Genomic DNA, 19,345 nt, shown 5'->3' on the forward strand with positions numbered 1-19,345 from the left:
GCTGCAATAAGTACCCACGAGACCATCAGCCCTTTTTGGGGAGAACACAATTCATTACCTACACTCTTACAAACCACAGTCAACTGGAGAAGTTGCTGCAATAAGTACCCACGACACCATCAGCCCTTTTTGGGGAGAAAACAATTCATTACCTACACTCTTACAAACCACAGTCAACTGAGGAGGTTGCTGCAATAAGGGCCCACGAGAACATCAGCCCTTTTTTGGGGAGAAAACAATTCATTACCTACACTCTTACAAACCACAGTCAACTGAGGAGGTTGCTGCAATAAGTACCCACGAGACCATCAGCCCTTTTTGGGGAGAAAACAATTCATTACCTACACTCTTACAAACCACAGTCATCTGAGGAGGTTGCTGCAATAAGTACCCACGAGACCATCAGCCCTTTTTGGGGAGAACACAATTCATTACCTACACTCTTACAAACCACAGTCAACTGGAGAAGTTGCTGCAATAAGGGCCCACGAGACCATCAGCCATTTTTGGGGAGAAAACAATTCATTACCTACACTCTTACAAACCACAGTCAACTGAGGAGGTTGCTGCAATAAGTACGCACGAGACCATCAGCCCTTTTTGGGGAGAACACAATTCATTACCTACACTCTTACAAACCACAGTCAACTGGGGAGGTTGCTGCAATAAGGGCCTACGAGACCATCTGCCTTTGTTTGGGGAGAACACAATTCATTACCTACACTCTTGCAAACCACAGTCAACTGGAGAAGTTGCTGCAATAAGTACCCACGAGACCATCAGCCCTTTTTGGGGAGAACACAATTCATTACCTACACTCTTACAAACCACAGTCAACTGGAGAAGTTGCTGCAATAAGTACCCACGACACCATCAGCCCTTTTTGGGGAGAAAACAATTCATTACCTACACTCTTACAAACCACAGTCAACTGAGGAGGTTGCTGCAATAAGGGCCCACGAGAACATCAGCCCTTTTTTGGGGAGAAAACAATTCATTACCTACACTCTTACAAACCACAGTCAACTGAGGAGGTTGCTGCAATAAGTACCCACGAGACCATCAGCCCTTTTTGGGGAGAAAACAATTCATTACCTACACTCTTACAAACCACAGTCAACTGAGGAGGTTGCTGCAATAAGTACCCACGAGACCATCAGCCCTTTTTGGGGAGAACACAATTCATTACCTACACTCTTACAAACCACAGTCAACTGGAGAAGTTGCTGCAATAAGGGCCCACGAGACCATCAGCCCTTTTTTGGGGAGAAAACAATTCATTACCTACACTCTTACAAACCACAGTCAACTGGAGAAGTTGCTGCAATAAGGGCCCACGAGACCATCAGCCCTTTTTTGGGGAGAAAACAATTCATTACCTACACTCTTACAAACTACAGTCAACTGGAGAAGTTGCTGCAATAAGTACCCACGAGACCATCAGCCCTTTTTGGGGAGAACACAATTCATTACCTACACTCTTACAAACCACAGTCAACTGAGTAGGTTGCTGCAATAAGTACCCACGAGACCATCAGCCCTTTTTGGGGAGAAAACAATTCATTACCTACACTCTTACAAACCAGTCAACTGGAGAAGTTGCTGCAATAAGGGCCCACGAGACCATCAGCCCTTTTTTGGGGAGAAAACAATTCATTACCTACACTCTTACAAACCACAGTCAACTGAGGAGGTTGCTGCAATAAGTACCCACGGGACCATCAGCCTATTTTGGGGAGAACACAATTCATTACCTACACTCTTACAAACCACAGTCAACTGAGGAGGTTGCTGCAATAAGTACCCACGAGACCATCAGCCCTTTTTGGGGAGAAAACAATTCATTACCTACACTCTTACAAACCACAGTCAACTGAGGAGGTTGCTGCAATAAGGGCCCACGAGACCATCAGCCCTTTTTTGGGGAGAAAACAATTCATTACCTACACTCTTACAAACCACAGTCAACTGGAGAAGTTGCTGCAATAAGGACCCACGAGACCATCAGCCCTTTTTTGGGGAGAAAACAATTCATTACCTACACTCTTACAAACTACAGTCAACTGGAGAAGTTGCTGCAATAAGTACCCACGAGACCATCAGCCCTTTTTGGGGAGAACACAATTCATTACCTACACTCTTACAAACCACAGTCAACTGAGTAGGTTGCTGCAATAAGTACCCACGAGACCATCAGCCCTTTTTGGGGAGAAAACAATTCATTACCTACACTCTTACAAACCACAGTCAACTGAGTAGGTTGCTGCAATAAGTACCCACGAGACCATCAGCCCTTTTTGGGGAGAAAACAATTCATTACCTACACTCTTACAAACCACAGTCAACTGAGGAGGTTGCTGCAATAAGTACCCACGGGACCATCAGCCCTTTTTGGGGAGAACACAAAAAATTAATTCTACATATCTTAATCTCTATGGTCACCAAATATTATACAGAAAAGTTTCATGTGATGATGATACGAGTCCTTTTTGAAGATAACCATTTTAATTGTTGAAAAGTGTTCAGATAAATAGATTACCTACTATTTTTGCGTGTTTGTGTATTAAAAGTTGTATTTAAAAATGCGTGAAAGTATGTTAAGTGAACGAAGAACTATCGTGGATTTAGTGAAGAAAAAAAAAGGAGTTAAACATTAAAGTGTGTTGACCACCAAGAAAACTTTGCACCTTGATGTATCAGAACATTGTTTTGGAGCATGGTTCATTGCAGCAACCTCCTCAATTTACCAGAAATAAACGAAGGGTTCTTCGTAATTTCGAGTAACTGAATCTTGGTACCAACCACGCCTTATTTCGACTTCCGAGTTGTACGTTTCCTTCTAAACAAAGGTGGACAAATAAAAGATTATTTTTTGTGCTGTAGACTTCACCAGTTTCTGAATGTTTTGTTAATGTACCAAGACACATAATGTTATTTTAGTTATTACAAAACGAAGCAGTTAATATGAGATAGTGTTAAAAAAAACTCTTATTTTTTACCACGCTTTTGTTAGGTTGACCTGTATGAATGAATGGAATATGTAATAAAATCTTTCCATTCAATTTTTACCCACTTTTTGAAGTCCCAATGTGTTGATATTTTGCATATATATAAAGCAACTGTGACAATAAATTTTTCTATTACTTAGGACCTTGGAGTTAAAACATAATTTCGAGCTATGGGTAAAAATCATGCTTTTTGTGTATCCATGAGGTCGGGGCATGGTGGGAATTTTCCCCCGGGTCGACTGTGCCCCTAGGGAAGGGGAAGGGGGGTTAAGACCCAAAATTTTGATAATTTTAAAAATCAATGCGTTTTCAATATTAAGTGTTTCCGATCCCAAAGGTCGGGTTATGGGGGGAAATGTGCCTGGGCTTCGACTTTCTCCCCATAAGAGGGGAAAATTTTTAAAAATGTATTCTTTGTTGGTTTGGAGTGTTTCCGATACAATAGATCGGGTTATGGTCACTAATTTTAGGATACAGTCATTACGAAAATCACTATATAAAATTAAAAACAATAATGAAATTAAAATTAGTAATGGGGTGCTGGAAATCGTTTGTCTCAACTTTTCTATAACTAATTTTCGGATACAGTCATTACGAAAATTTGAGGATAAAGACATTACGAAAATGAAAGAAGAGAGCAACTCTCGCTTTTAGTTATACATAGTTGTGGTGCATTATTTGGCTTTTGAACAAAAAGAAATTTAAATTTAAAATTTATTTCTTTAATTTTTAGTTCATTCAACAATAAAAGCTGAGTTTTTAGTTTTTTTTTTACTATAAGTTTATATATGGGAAGTAATTCAAGGGAGATAAAATAACAAGCATTTAAAACATTTAAAATATGTGTATTTCACGTGAGAAGAGGTTTCAACATTAGAAAAAAGTAGCATTTTTCAAACATCTCTTTTTATAGATGATTTTCTGATATTTCCATCTGATTGCAATAATAACCTGCATAATTTAAGATCACTGTCACTAATGTCGGTTGACCTAGTCTCCGATGATCTCAGATCAGCGCTCACACCACAATGGTGCGACAGAAAATAATTGTGGTCGAACCATGACCACGAAACATCACGCATCTGGTGCAACTTGCCGCGACTGATGTTTCATTCATTGTGAACCCGGCCTTAAGCGAGGAAAGTTGAAACTCTCCGTGTAACGGCTTGTGTTGCCTGGAACCTGTTCACGCGCAGTCGAACAGGTGGGACCAGGGCGTGGAGGATAGATAGAGCCACTGCTGTTCATTCTCCGGCGCTGCTGGCGCAGACTGGCGGATTCCTCGACAACTACTACACGACAATATTATCAAACAGAGATCAGGATAGCATACAGATGGAGCATTAGCCGTAAGACTTGAAGCCTTTTTGACGTGACAACGTCTAATAAATCGATGAACGCCGGCTGCACGCACGAAAAAGAATGACTCATTGTCCCGTTACGCTTTGTCCCGTTACGCTCATTGTACGCTTGCGCCGCATCTATCTCTCTTCCACTCGATTGGAACAACCATGATTTCACTTTTTCGAGGCACATTAAACTTCAAACACTCCCATTCGTTTCCTACTTTTCCTATCATCGTCCTATCCTTTACAGAATAACACAGATTGGAAGAAGTTAAATAGCAAACATGTATAAAAGTTATAGATATAATAATCTCTTCGTTAAAGTAATAAACGTATTTGAATTAATGAGTGCAAATAAAAGTAAATTTATCAATTAAATTGTAGATTTCATTTCACTCCTTCTTTGTATCCATAGAAAATAGTGATAATTCAATAAAAATGATTCAATTTTATTCATAAAAGTATGCCATCATTTCATCAATATTTTGTTATGACATTGTCACGTTAAACTATCAATCGTAAACCGACTTTACAGACAACCAATTTATTTTTCTCCATTTTATTTCTGATTTTCACATATCAATATGGCGCACGTTTGTTTATATTTGCATCAGCTGTTCTAGCCTGCTTTTACTAACGACTGTAGTTAAGCTGTTCGGAAGAAAACTAGATCAAAATATTACTGGTTAGTATGTTTATACATACAAGTACAAAACGAATTTTCATAATACAAATGTAATGATGAGTTGGTATTTTTCTCCAATTTAACCTCCAATACAGATACCGCTGATACATTTGTAAACAATCGGCCACCATATTGGTACGTGTAGTAAACTTTAATACCACTTTCCTGACTTTATGTTCCATCTGTATATTTCCCTAAGCTCTGGTATCAAACCCTCGTTAAAATCTGCGAGATAAAAGACACGACGGCACAAATCAATCATAAACGGGAAGGAACAGGCCGTGGCCTATTGTGAAGGGGGTTTATTATTTATTTATTATAGTCATTATTGGTGGCGAAGTTAAGGCGATACACCTTTTCTTCCACTGAACAACCTTTTCTGCTGTTACATTATACATTGAAATTTTACAAAAATATATATATATAAGCACAACATAAACATCTTAAATGATAAACTAGGCATTAATATAGAAAGCAGAATTAAGCTCTGACTAAATGTTCAACGACAAGAGGTAACCATTAGAAAATTTAACCAAATTGCAAATTTACAGGTAACCAAAAATTAAGCACAGACAATCACGTGCTGGAAATTAAGTAACGCTTAAAAAAATACGGCGTTGCCAAAACAAGATAATAAGTAGTACTATGTAAAAACAAGCCACTCACACACAGATTCAAGCAGTAGGTAAGAAGCGAGTTAATGGGTGTTCCAAAAATGTTTCTTCAGACTATGTTTGAAATAATCTAGGTTTTTAGATTGCCTTGTCAGCTGATTCAGTTCCTTCCAGAGTCGGGGGGCTGCAAAGTTCTGGTATTTCGTGTTTTTGCTATGGATTTCAAATAAATTCACAATATAATCATATTTAATTCTTAATAAAAACTTTTTTTACTAAATAATTCTTTATTTAGTGGTTTTTATGAACTTAATTCAGCACATTTTTATGTCAGTCCTAGCCTATACTGAAAGCGTGAAATCGTGTAGTATACAGTTTGGATAAGCCATTACTACGTAAACTTAGTTTGAAAACTCTTTATTTTTGTACTTCATTTATGAATCAATTAACAAGTAGGTTTCCTCAAATCCTAAAAAAACTCAGGTTTCTGCAGAGAAATGTATCAACGACTAACGAACATTCACCACGTCTAAAAATAATATTAATAATTGTAATATTTACATTATAAACCAAGAGCTTTATCTGACAGGCTAGAGCTAAGAGGGAGTCCCACGTGACACTTTGCACGGGAGAGGATGGCCGTAAGGTCGACCCGCGCGCTGTCACGTTGCACAGCTTCGCCTTTATGACCGACGAGCGGCGACACCGGAACATATTTAACAGTCAATTTCTTTCAATCGTTCTTGCAATGCGAGGATTGATTCATATGTAGGGGCATGCGTTTTTCGCGAAATAATCTGCTCGCTCGTTAGACTGCAACAAGGTATGCCATTGTTCCCTTGTGATTGGTGGCCGTCTGCGAGAGAAGACATCGCCCTGTCTGGCCGGGCCATTCAGGACGAGTTTGCTTCCGCACTGGATGGCTGTGATTGGTGCGCCGACAGTAGACATGCGCCTGAAATAAACCCAGCCAACCACGAAACATAGCTAATGCTACAAAGTTTTAACACACAGCTGGTCGGAAAATCTTTTCACGAAAGTAACATGGCCCTAGGCATACGTCATTGCTGTTGGTTTTCGTAACAGAACAAATTTATAATGGTCAACAAACTAAATTCCTACTCAATAAATTTCTTCCGCGTAATTATCTGCGTTGTACAGTCTGTACGCTGAATTTTGGCTTATTTTCCGCTAGTATTTATGTATCTATCTTTGCCGTCCAGTCTTGACTGTTTTCCTTCTATCTATTACATACAGTGTTAACCAAAAAAAGATTACGTCCATCAAATACTTTTGAGTGAACTTTTTACAGTTTAACAGTTATTCCCATGAGAGTTGATTTTTTATTTACGTTCGGATAAGTCCCTACACTGTTAAATATTTTCACATTCAGTTAACGAAGTTCGATGGTTACAAATTGTCCAGAGATCTTTGTAAGTTTCCGGCTATCTTCGTTAATTTACGGGCTCTGAGTTCACTTTTAATGTGATTCAAAAAGAATATTCATGGTTAGGGGCATGCAGATTTCGCGAAAAGATTTCGAGACTAGATGAAAGTTAAAACACTGTAAAATCGTCTGTGTTTCGTGATTGGGTGGGTTTCTCCCAGGTACTTATCGATTGTAACAACACCAAAAGCAGTGATTCAGTGCGGAAGTAAACGCGTCCTGAGTGGCTCGGTCAAATAAGGCAACGACTTCTCTCGCAGACGGCCGCCAATCACAAGGAAGAAACCACAGGTGCGGGTATACCTTGTTGCAGTCTAATAATTGTTCAGATCTTTTCGCGAAAAAAGCCTGCCCCTATTCATGGTGTATTAGCAAAACATTCAATAACTGATTTCGTCTGCAGCAATAACACACTTCTTTTGTCCACGTGTGTGTTTACACAAGGAAAGTAAACATAAGGCGTAGTTTATACAAATATTCAGTTATTTGAAATTATGAGAACTCTTTGAGTTAAATTCTTCGTCGAAGTTGTCCGTAGATGTATGTGGTAACAGCACGTCGGGAAGCGCGCGTCACAGCGAGTTCCGAGACCCCCTGTACTCAAGGGCGAGCCGCGTGACGTCACAAGGCGCGAAGTGTCACGGAAATACCGCGGCGGGCAGTCTGAGCGGCGGCGATGTTACACGACGCGGGGCCTCCAAGCCCCCCCTCTGGGCAGTCATGGCGGCTGCGATGTTACCTGACGCGGAGCCTCCCGGCACTCTGGGCGTTGTCTATGGTCTTAGATTTTCTAAACGAAAAATTATTCATCCATCACGTGCTAATTTCTGAGGGGTTAGTTATAATGAGCTGAATTCCGCCTGTAATTCATAGGTACTTTTTTTTTAATTGTGATAAAACATGTTGGTATTTATAACCAATTTTTATTTATATTTACATTGTAGAAAGCCAAGTGTGTAACCACAGACTGGAGTTTTTGAACTTTCGCTCAAACAATAAACTTGTTAATATTAAGAACGTTGTCTATGCTCTCAGTTTTTCTAAAAAAAATATATATATATTTATCTATCACGTGTATTGATTTCTGAGGGATTAGTTAAAATGAGCTGGATTTAGCCTGTAATTCGTAGGTATACTTTTTTTTAGAATTGTAATAAAACACGTAAATATTTATAACTAAAATAATTGGTTGTTTGTAAAGTCGGTTTACGGATGATAGTTTAACGTGATAAAGTCATAACAAAACATTGATGAAATGATTGCATACTTTTGTGAATAAAATTGAATCATTTGTATTGAATTATCACTATTTTGTATGGATACAAAGAACGAGTGAACCTACAATTTAATTGATAAATTTACTTTTATTTGCACTCATTAATTCAAATATGTTATTTACTTTAACGAACAGATTATTTTAACTATAACTTTTATACATATTTGCTATTTAACTTCTTCCAATCTGTGTTATTCTGTTAAGGATAGGACGATGATAGGAAAAGTAGGAAACGAATGGGAGTGTTTCAAGTTTAATGTGCCTCGAAAAAGTCAAATCGATGGTTGTTCCAATCGAGTGTAAGAGAGATAGATGCGGCGCAAGCGTACAATGAGCGTAACGGGACACAGTGTAACGGGACAATGTGCGTAACGGGACACTTTTTGAGCGTGCAGCCGGCGTTCATCGATTTATTAGACGTTGTAACGTAAAAAAAAAAAAACCAAGTGCGTCACAACAGACTGGAGTTTTTGAACCGGGTTTTATTGGAAACACCCCGACCCTGAACACATCGCCCGATACGCACCCGGTCTGAGCCAAGACGCAGGGGTGGACAAGAGGCAGGGGGCAACGACGCCAGCCAATGAAACATTACAATATTCGACAATTATTCCTAGAGACCGGACAAATTCGCGGATTCATTCAGCGATAGGCTAAAATGCAAATAATTGTACCTTCATGCAACTTCTGCTATTGGTTCGCTGTTAACCTGGAGGACTGTGGGGTCAATTACAGACCCTCAGTCAAAGCGGTATCGAATCACGGGTCTCCCAATTGAGACTCCTCACAAGTCAGCAGCCAATTAACAGCTGGCGTCTGCCCGCGTGTGCACAGGATCGTGGAGTCTATGCTGGAGGTCAGTGAAACCGCGAATTTTTCCAGTCCATAATTATTAGGGGCTGGAAAACTTCGCGGTTTCAATGACCACTAGGATAGACTCCACGACTCTCTATGTACTCGGGCAACTATCACCTGGTCATTGGCTACCGACTTGGGACACCTGTTTACTGCGATTCTTATGATTCGATACTTCTTTTGTTGAGTGTTTGCCATTGGCTCAGTCCTTCAGGTGAATTGCGGTCCAATCACTGACGCAGCATTAAGCTAAACGAGTTTGGATTCCAGCCTGTCTCGAAAGGAATCCGCGAATTATTCCGGTCTCTACTAATTATTCCTCGAAGCACAGTTTTGGCGTTGTTATCACGATTACATCCTCCACGTTCCACGGATCCACGCCCAAGTCTGAGCAACAGCGACAGCCGACTGTACGGTCCTGTTGTTTCCTCACCACACGGACTGGCGTGCCTGGCGAGTTGCCCGACGATAATTGGCCCATGCCAAGTGGTGTGGAGGGGGGGGGGGTGTGGTTTGTAACTCGCTGACGCAGCAAGCGAGACGGCGCGCAGGCGCATAAAGCTGCAGTCGACTGTTTCAGCTCCTAGCAACGGGAAGCCTTCTTTTCACAGACGAGAGAGAAACTCCCGAAGTTCCCCCGAAGTTCATGCTAGCTTTTTTTTTTTCGTTCTATCTCATTGTATAAACCGGTGTGGCATTAAATTTTGCGGTCGATTAGGATAGGTTAGCTACATTATAAATACTTTAAAACATTGTGGATGGTTGGTTATATCAGGTAAGTATAGCTACATTAAAAATACTGTAAAATCATTTTATGGTTGCTTAGCAAATAACTTTTTAATATGAAGCTATCCAGCGCTAGGAAACCGTTTACATGATTTCACAGTATCTTTAATGTAGCTATCCTAACCAAATCAACCGTCCACACTGTTTTAAAGTATTTATAATGTAGCTAACCTAACCTTTTACAATGAACAAAAAAAAAAAAACCGAAGATGCACGATTGGACGTTTGGCTCTCTCGTCTGTGAAAAGAAGGCTTACCCTAGCAACACTGGCCAGTGCCTGACGTTCACTAAACCCCGATCAGCCACGAACACAACCGCTAGTTCGTCGCTGGCTCTTGCCATTTCGCGGTGGGGAAAAATTTCGTGTCTCTTTAATCCATGCATTTTCACGGTTTTAGAGCATTCTGAATGTCGCTGACCTAACACAACAAACCACAAAGTCACCACCAACATTGATAGATTTGTATGCGAGTATGCAAGTATGCAAGTGTGCATGTATGCAAGTGTGCAAGTGTGCAATTGTGCAAGTGTACCAGTATGCAAGTATGCAAGTATGCTGCGTCTATGCTGCCGTCTCCTCCTCTACCGGTTCCCCCACCACATACAAAACTATTACCTTAATGCGATCGGATTTTTCGTTAACGCACGAAAATTGTAGCCCCCTCAGAAAACACGTTTCACTTTAAAAGAAAACACCATTCCCATCAAAGTGACTAGAACAAGGAGCGAGTTTTATAACCTACACAGAGAAAAAGGTTTGTTTGAATCAAAAAAAAATTTTTATATATGGCGAAACAAATATTTACTTGGTGGAACAAAATATTTTGTTAGTTTAATCAAACTCGTTAAGTAACAAAAATAATTTGTTACACCAAACCAAATATACATTTGAGTTGACAAAATCATCTTGTTGGGTCAACAGAATCTTTCCTACTACAAAATATCTGTTTGAATTAACAAAATATATTTATTTCGCCATATATCAACAAATATTTTGTTGAGGCAAACAAACCTTTCTCTCAGTGTACAGGATAGACTCCGCAGTCCTACACCCATTCGAGCTAGGGTTAATTTATTTTTGACGTGCGAGACCTCTTCAATGAAATGATTATGTAGTTATTTTGGTGTTTCTCACTGTCCTGGTGTCTTCCAGATAACTGTGTGGGCCAATCGCAAAGCAACAACACTTTTAACGCTAACTATCGTGAAATAAATCCACGATTTAAATCCTGTTTCCATAAAGCAACATTTTTTTTTTTTAAATCCTGGCAGAAGAGTATAATGGCATACAAAAAAAACTGAAAGTCAGTCATGGGGACTGTCGACAGAAGAGGAAACTTAAAATTTTGTTTTTAAATGTATAATATGAAATCATTTCTACGTCAAATGTACGCAAAAAATATTTTCGTATTATATCACTAGCATATCGGTGACGCGAACCCATAAGTTTTGCCTCTACCAATAACAACTTTAAAACTAGAAGAAATGAAGTTTTTTCATTGAAGAATTAAAAAAATATTAACTTAAATCTACAAATAATCAACGTTACTTTCTCTAATAAATCAATAACCTGACATTTTAAGAATTCACACAGTAAATAAATAAACAAAAGAAGAAAACATAATCCAACTTAACTACCTACCTATTAAAAAATATTCAATACTCGCAATATGTACCACACAATAAAGTTAAAATTTCCTTGGAAAATAAAGATAAAATTAAAACAATTGTATCTTTAAAATTAGAATAAATTAAGTTTCATCCTTGAAATATTAAAAAAAATCAACACGTAACGTAACCATGTCGATGACGACTTACACGAATTTACTCCCTATCCAAACCTTCCTATAGACGTTTTCACTTCCAAAACCCTTCCTCAGGAGGCAGCCATTCAAAAAGCTGGCTTCATCAATGGACTACACCCGTATTCACCGTTCCCCATGAATGGAGAACTGCCGATAGCGTAGTATAGCGTGACTAGAGGTCGTTGAACGAGCACGCGAACCAGCGAGCCGCGCCTTCAACCACGACACGTCAACCACGACACGTCAACCACGACGAGTAAACGGGTCAACGGGTCAACGGAGAAAGTGTTGCTAACAGCTCCGTCAAGTATACGAGGATATGCACTGCGACTAGAGACCGGAAAAATTCGCGGTTTCGTTGGCCGTCAGGATAGACTGCACATTCCCCTGTACACTCGGGAAAATAACGCAAGTTCATTGGCTGCCGACTTGTAAGTCGTATCAGCTGGTTCGTCTGTGATTCGATACTTCTTTGGTTGAGGGTTTATAACTGGTTGAGGTTCGTCCAGATGAACAGTAAGCCAATAGCAAAATTATCTCTAAGAGGTATATGTATTTGAATTCTAGCCTATCGCTGAATGAATCCGAGAATTTTGGAGGTCTCTAACTGCGACCCTTCATGCTGAATAATTTGCAACAAACTTCGCAAGTTCTGTACCAGCAAAACACGCGTGCCACTGTAGACATACAAAGCTGATATGGGAGGTTCCATTGACAAATCTTACACAGAAACTAATTTTTCCACTTTTTACAAAAAAAATTTTTTTTAGAAACTAGTTGTCAATAAATAGTTTGTTATATACTACAAGAAATGTACTGTAACATGACTTGATGTAAGCTTTTGTACATACCGGTATGCCATTGCCACGCTAAGTGCATGACTTGATGTAAGCTTAGCAATGGCGTATGTCCAAAAGCTTACATCAAGTCATGCACTCCCCATTGCACAAATCTTTCAAAGATAATATACTGTAACATTATACAAAACATGGCTATGGTTATTTTTGCATATTTCAAATAAGTTTTTTCAAGATAATACTAAGTATTTCTTTCGAAAATAGGCGTATAATTTTATAGTTTAACTGATGTTTCATTAAAAAAAATTAAAACCTTGAAAAGATAATCGAATACTCAATCATTTGGCTTTATTTTGTTGTGTCATGCTCATTAAGTGAGCATGACACTGACAAACACTGGAGGTACTGGGACAACACTTAGCATAAATGCCAGGGAACTATGGACTGGAAAAATTCGCCGTCTCAATGACCACTAGGATAGACTCCACGATTCTCTATGTACTCGGGCAACTATCACCTGGTCATTGGCTACCGACTCGGGACACCTGTTTACTGCGATTCTTATGATTCGATACTTATTTTGTTGAGTGTTTGCCATCGGCTCAGAGTCCTTCAGGTAAATTGCGGTCCAATCACTGACGCAGCATTAAGCTAAACGAGTTTGGATTCCAGCCTGACTCGAAAGAAATCCGCGATTTTTTCCGGTCTCTACAGGGGACGAATCCAAGCCCAGTGTTACGGCGAACGCTATTTGGTAGTCACCTATACAGTTGCTTTCACGCAACAAGTAAAAATGTACAAATATCTGTAATTTTACTTTCAAGCTATCGAACAAACTTCTAGCATTAGCCTCCGTGTAGTAACGGTTTGTTTTTCTAACCAATTGCGTTACCAGAGTGACTTAAACTTTACAACAGGTAATCATTCAATGAACTATACCTCCCCGGTGAAGACTATTTAAAAGCTACTTTTGTGTGCATGTTTTTTTTTTTTTTTTTTTAAGTCGCGCAAGAGGTATGGCGTCTTCACTTTATGCATCATACGAGGGGCATATCGCAGTTGTGCTGTCATTTTGTGGATGGATGTAAGGTTTTTGCGTAATAGCATTGTCTTTAATAGTGGACGGACTTCAGATATTAGTATTTAATGTTTTACTGTAAATTGAATAGAGCAAACGTGAAATGTGCAAAAGGCTGTTGGTGCAATAACTTTCGCGACTTCTAGCACTGTAAATGCTAAAGACCATATTGCACTGTTAAATATTTGTGTCGAGTATATTTGACAATACAGTTGGAGGGATAGTAGTACACGTAAAATGGCTCCCAATTTTACCCTTAAATTAATTTGGACAGATAACATCAAAATGTTTTAAATAATAACACACTAGGCAAGTTTATTTTTGGTTAGAGGTATTTAAAACTTTTCAATTTTAATTACAACACTGAAATTAAATAATGCATCACAACAGTGCTGGACAATTTTTTTATTTGTTATGCTATTATTAGTTTTTTTAATGTATTAATTAAAATCGTAATAATATTCGCTACATAATAAAATGAATGTTAAGTGATATTTTCCAAGTTATAGAAACATAATTTCCTTTACACTTTTTTTTTGTCGCAAACGACATTCATCTCAACATTATTTCTGTAATTTCACTTTAATAACCTCTTTAATCGTCTATGTGTTTTTTACCATTTTAAAGATTCGTTGTGGTGGAAACGGATGCCATAACAAAACATTGATGAAATGATTGCATACTTTTATGAATAAAATTGAATCATTTTTATTTTAATAATAAAAGAATAAATACTTTAAATTATTCTTGTAATCAGATTTTTAAAATGCAAGAATAATTAACCTTTATTGCCGAAATTGTTGTTGTAATAAGCAATGTAAACCACATTAACTTTTCACTTCACTTTATAACCAGTCGACGAAACAGTTCAGGTGTAGATGTAAGTTGTGTGCTGCCGCTGTCTTTCTTCTCCTCGGACGCATAGGCCAATCGAGTGGAAGAGAGATAGATGCGGCGCAAGCGTACAATGAGCGTAACGGGACACAGCGTAACGGAACAATGTGCGTAACGGGATACTTTTTCGTGCGTGCAGCCGGCGTTCATCGATTTATTAGACGTTGTCACGTAAAAAAAATTCTATCATTCCCACCAACAAATGTAAAAATTTTGAAACCAAATAGCGGGGAAAAGTGGTTCTATTATCCCCCCCCCCCCCCCTCACAAAATAAATTATCTGCGTACGCCCATGCGACCAGCTGTTGTGAACAAGAGCAGGTGCGTATGGTTACGAGTGACACTCTCAAAGACACAAGTTATTTGTGGAAACTATTTATTGCATGTAAAGAAGCGATATGATACAGGATGAAACATCTAACATAACACCAACCAGCACGCACAAATCAACAACCACCAAAGAGATGTTGTAATCTCAAAACATTCAAGCTTGTATCAGCCGTGACACACTTAAGGGCCGTATTCCAAGACACAAAAATAAGGGTTAAGGTGTTTAATATGCAATACCTGTACCCTAACCATATTCCAAGTGCACGATAGGACACGGCCAGTCCCTTATTGTTAGGGCACTGATTTTTGGTGTCCTATCTGTTGCCGATTTGATCCATAACTGTATATATATATTTTTTTCCTTTTTAATGAACTTTAACGGAACTTTTACGATTACAATTTCCTCCCCCCCTAATATCTTAAAAAACAGCAAACATAAATACGGCCAAAAATTCATCGTTTATTCGTGTACAACCTAAATTAAATATTTTATTTCACATTATAATTACATAGTTTTAAAAAATAAGCTAAAATTACGATGGATTCCACGAAGTACAACTGTTTATAGCCTCGCACAAGTCCTCGTTTATTAAAACGGCTGCCGATCTGACACCTTACAGGGGTTCAGTTAGGACACGTTTTGGAATATGACCCGAGAGTTAGGGTACGGCAGTTGCCCAACAAGGCAGTGCATATTCGCTACCTTTCTCAAACGTCTTGGAATACCGCCCTAAGAGTAGTAATCTTCGACGGTGTTGTTGCAATACAAAAACCAGCTTTTAGAATTGTTTTAAACGAAACACAGACCATGTGAAGACTGTAAAACGTGGGCCGTGCGTATAGCTTCCGAACTCGGAAGGCAACTCGGTTTCCGCGCTCTTAAGAGTAGTAGGGTTTTAAATCTTCGACGGCGCTGTTGCAATACAAAAACCAGGTTTAAGAATTGTTTTCAGACAAGACACTGACCATGTGAAGACTTGTAAAACGTTGGCCCGTGTTACAGCCTCCCAACTCGGAAAGGAGGCAGAGAGGCCAGCGAGGGGGCTGGGGGACCTTACCGTAGTCGCCCTGCAAGGTGCACAGCTGTATCTCCGGCTGCTGGGAGTAATAGTCCTGGTGGTACCACTCGTACTGCGAGCAATACATGTCATTGTGTGGTTCCGGCGACTGGCCCCCCGCCACCATAGCCGCCAGCATGGGCGACGACACTGCTGCGGACACGCGCGCGCGCACGAGGGACACTCACGACACACGACACACGACACACGACACACGCCTCGCCTAGTAGCGCCGCGTCTTCATGGCCCAGACCCCGAGCTGCGCGCCGAACCTGCAACAACCAGACAACAGGCTTCAGTCCACGTCCTCACCTCCCCACCCCAAGCTGTTCCAAACGGGAAAACCTTCTTTTCACAACAGACGAGAGAGCGAAACGCCCGATCGTTAGAGACCGGGAAAAAATTCGCGAATTCATTTCGCGACAGGCTAAAATACAAATAGTTATACCTCAGTGCCTGGCTCTGCTATTGGCTTCACAACTCACCTGGATGACTCTGGGCCAATTAGAAACATCCGGCCAAAGCTGTTATCGAATCACAGGCTGCTACGTTGGGACGTCCCAAAACACAGCAGCCAATGAGTGGGTGACATTTGACCGAGTGTACGTATAACTATGGAGTTCACCCTACAGGTCAGTGAACCCGCGAATTTTTCCGGTCCCTACCGATCGTGCATCTTTGGTTGTTGTTTTTTTTTTGTTCATTGTAAATGTGTTGATAAAAGGATACTAATGGTCAATTAGGTTTAGGTTAGCTACACTATAAATACTTAAAAACATTGTGGACGGTTGATTTGGTTAGGATAGCTGCATTGAAGATACGGGGGGGGGGGGGGGGGGGGGAGCACGAACTTCGGGGAACTTCGGGTTTTTGGCTCTCTCGTCTGTGAAAAGAAGGCTTCCCCTGTGCAAACAGCTCTACAGCCTGCCACAAGACTGCCCCATGCCAACCACATCCACAGGCGTCACACAAGCGTCACACACGTCACACAAGCGTCCTCGACATCCAATACCAGCTCCTTGCGGCTCGGAGACACCATCTGCCCGATGGGAAGGTATTTGCGTAGAGACCAAAAAAATTCGCGGATTCATTACACGACAGCCTAATAAAATTCATACAGTTATACCTCTGTGCTGCCTCTCTGCTATTGGCTCGCAACTCACCTGGATGACTCTGGGCCAATGAGAAAACACTCAACCGAAGCTGTATCGAATCACATCAGGACACCTTCACAAGACAGCAGCCAATGAGAGGGTGATATTTGACCGAGTGTACGTAGAACTATGAAGTTCATCCTAGAGGTCATTGAACCAGCGAATTTTTCCTGTCCCTAGTGTTTGGTCCTCATTTTCGCTGAATCACAAAAAAAAAAAAAAAAGCTGATTCCACTGACTTTCACATACGAACAAAAGATCCAAACAATGTGCGCAGGCTTTCACGGCCATTGTCTGGCCATTGACATGGACACGGCTACAACCCAGAAGCCAAGCTACTTCAGAAAGATATGAACGCAATTTTCTTTGTTTCTATCTTCAAAAATTATAATTGCATCTCATATTTAACCCCTTTTTGGGAACGAATTTTTCAAAAATCATTTATTAGTGCTCACCTACGTTCTATAAGGAACTCCTACGCGGAATTTCGTGCTTCTAAACGAACAGGTTTAAGTTGTGCTAGAGTTTTACTAAGTAGATAATTTATATTCAATGCTTTTATTTTATTTCGACAGAGAAAGAGCGATAGCTAGAAATGGTTCTACTGCTCACCGCACAATAGCGAGGCGACTACAACGCCATCTCACGTCGGGCAGTACTACCAGCATTATAAAATGCAATGAAAAATCCCTATGGCTTGGTGACTTTTATAAGTATATTTTTTTTATTTAATGGTAAAAAATTGTGTTCCTTTGGATCAGCAACAATTTAACCCAAAGGCTTAAAGAACTTTGCTTGGCGAGCATAGATAAAACACACACTCTTTATGCATATGATTCATGACCTATACTACTTACGTTACCTCCTATTATTTTCTACTATAAAACTAATTTAATCAATTTTCACCCCCTAGGGGTTGGATTCCGTAATTATATGTAACCCGTGTTAATTCAGAATATTATCTAGCTGTGTTACAAAGTTTATCTAAACGCGTTTAGTATTAAAGGCACGATTGAAGAACAGATATCCAAACTTTCCCATTCGTATATTAGGAGGATTCGATTATCTAGAATCAAGTATGATTTACTTTTTAAGAATTTTTGAAAACCAGAGGTTTAATCTTACCTCATAAATCTGTATGATACCTTTAATAAAAACGTTATTTTCGTTGTCACAATGTTGGTAACATAGATACATTTATCATACTGGACATACCGTTGGCCATATATTGGACTGACGTGACAACAAAGTATAGTTTTAACACAAAAAAAACTAGAGCTGTCCAGTAGAAGAAGTATATAGTAAAGCTATGGTTTCCCCCGCCATGAAGGGTTATGCCATTGTTTTTACATCTACGACCAATTACTAGAGACCTGCAAAATTCGCGGTTTCGATGGCCTTCAGGATAGACTGCACATACCCCTGTACACTCGGGCAAATAACGCAAGTTCATTGGCTGCCCACTGTCATCTCAACTGGTTTGTCTGTGATTCGATCCTTCTTTGTTTCATGGTTTATAACTGGTTGAGATTCGTCCAGATGAACAGTAAGCCAATAGCAAAATTATCTAAGAGGTATATGTGTTTGAATTCTAGACTCTAACCGAATGAATCCGCGAATTTTGCAGGACTCTACCAATTACTACTGATGTTCCACGGAAGTAATTTTGTCGCCACACGTCTATGCGATACATATTAACTGCTGTTTATAAAAAAAATATCTTGGTAACTAAATTTTTTATGTCCGATTAATTGTGCAGTGGGTATTCACTACGAGTTTCAATAGCTGGTAAATGACCAAACAAATTTACTTCTATAGTCTCCCATTTTCTAAACATCCCATTCAAAAATATCTGCAAATCGTAATAATGAACGCGATAACCTCAAAATGGCGGGTGAAACAGGATACCCACTCGCACTGCGCACGCGATGAAGGGCTGGAAGCTGGTGAAGTGAAGAGAAGAGAAGGAAGAGAAGGAAGAAGCAACTGCGGAGGAAAGCATGCCAAATACACCGACCGTCTGCCTTTCCGCAGCAGCAACACACTGTTTTGATTCGAGTCATCGCTGCGTCTCAAAAACCACGGCCCCCACATTCGATTACGGGCCCTGGACCCAGGATCGGAGACGCTCCACCCCCCCCCCCCCTTTTCCGCCCCAAAAAAAATTTACAGTCACGCGCTACATTATAATTGCATGGTTATTTCTTTACC

The 19,345-nt window shown here is 39.8% G+C and overlaps 1 protein-coding gene across 3 annotated transcripts in view; it reads right to left on the reverse strand.

Moving 5' to 3' along the window:
* The window catches only part of LOC134538845 (fibronectin type-III domain-containing protein 3A), a 416,513-nt gene that overhangs the window by 96,765 nt on the left and 300,403 nt on the right, over nt 1-19,345 (reverse strand). Inside the window, exon 2 of one of the 3 annotated variants that reach the window (XM_063380389.1) lies at nt 15,981-16,252. The exons of the other annotated variants lie outside the window; for them this stretch is intronic. Coding sequence (XP_063236459.1) covers nt 15,981-16,119 — 139 coding nt within the window. The 5' untranslated portion in view covers nt 16,120-16,252. The remainder of the gene's footprint in view (nt 1-15,980; nt 16,253-19,345) is intronic. 3 annotated transcript variants of the gene reach the window in all.

This window comes from Bacillus rossius, chromosome 14 (genome assembly GCF_032445375.1).
Source record: "Bacillus rossius redtenbacheri isolate Brsri chromosome 14, Brsri_v3, whole genome shotgun sequence".
NCBI lineage: Eukaryota > Metazoa > Arthropoda > Insecta > Phasmatodea > Bacillidae > Bacillus > Bacillus rossius.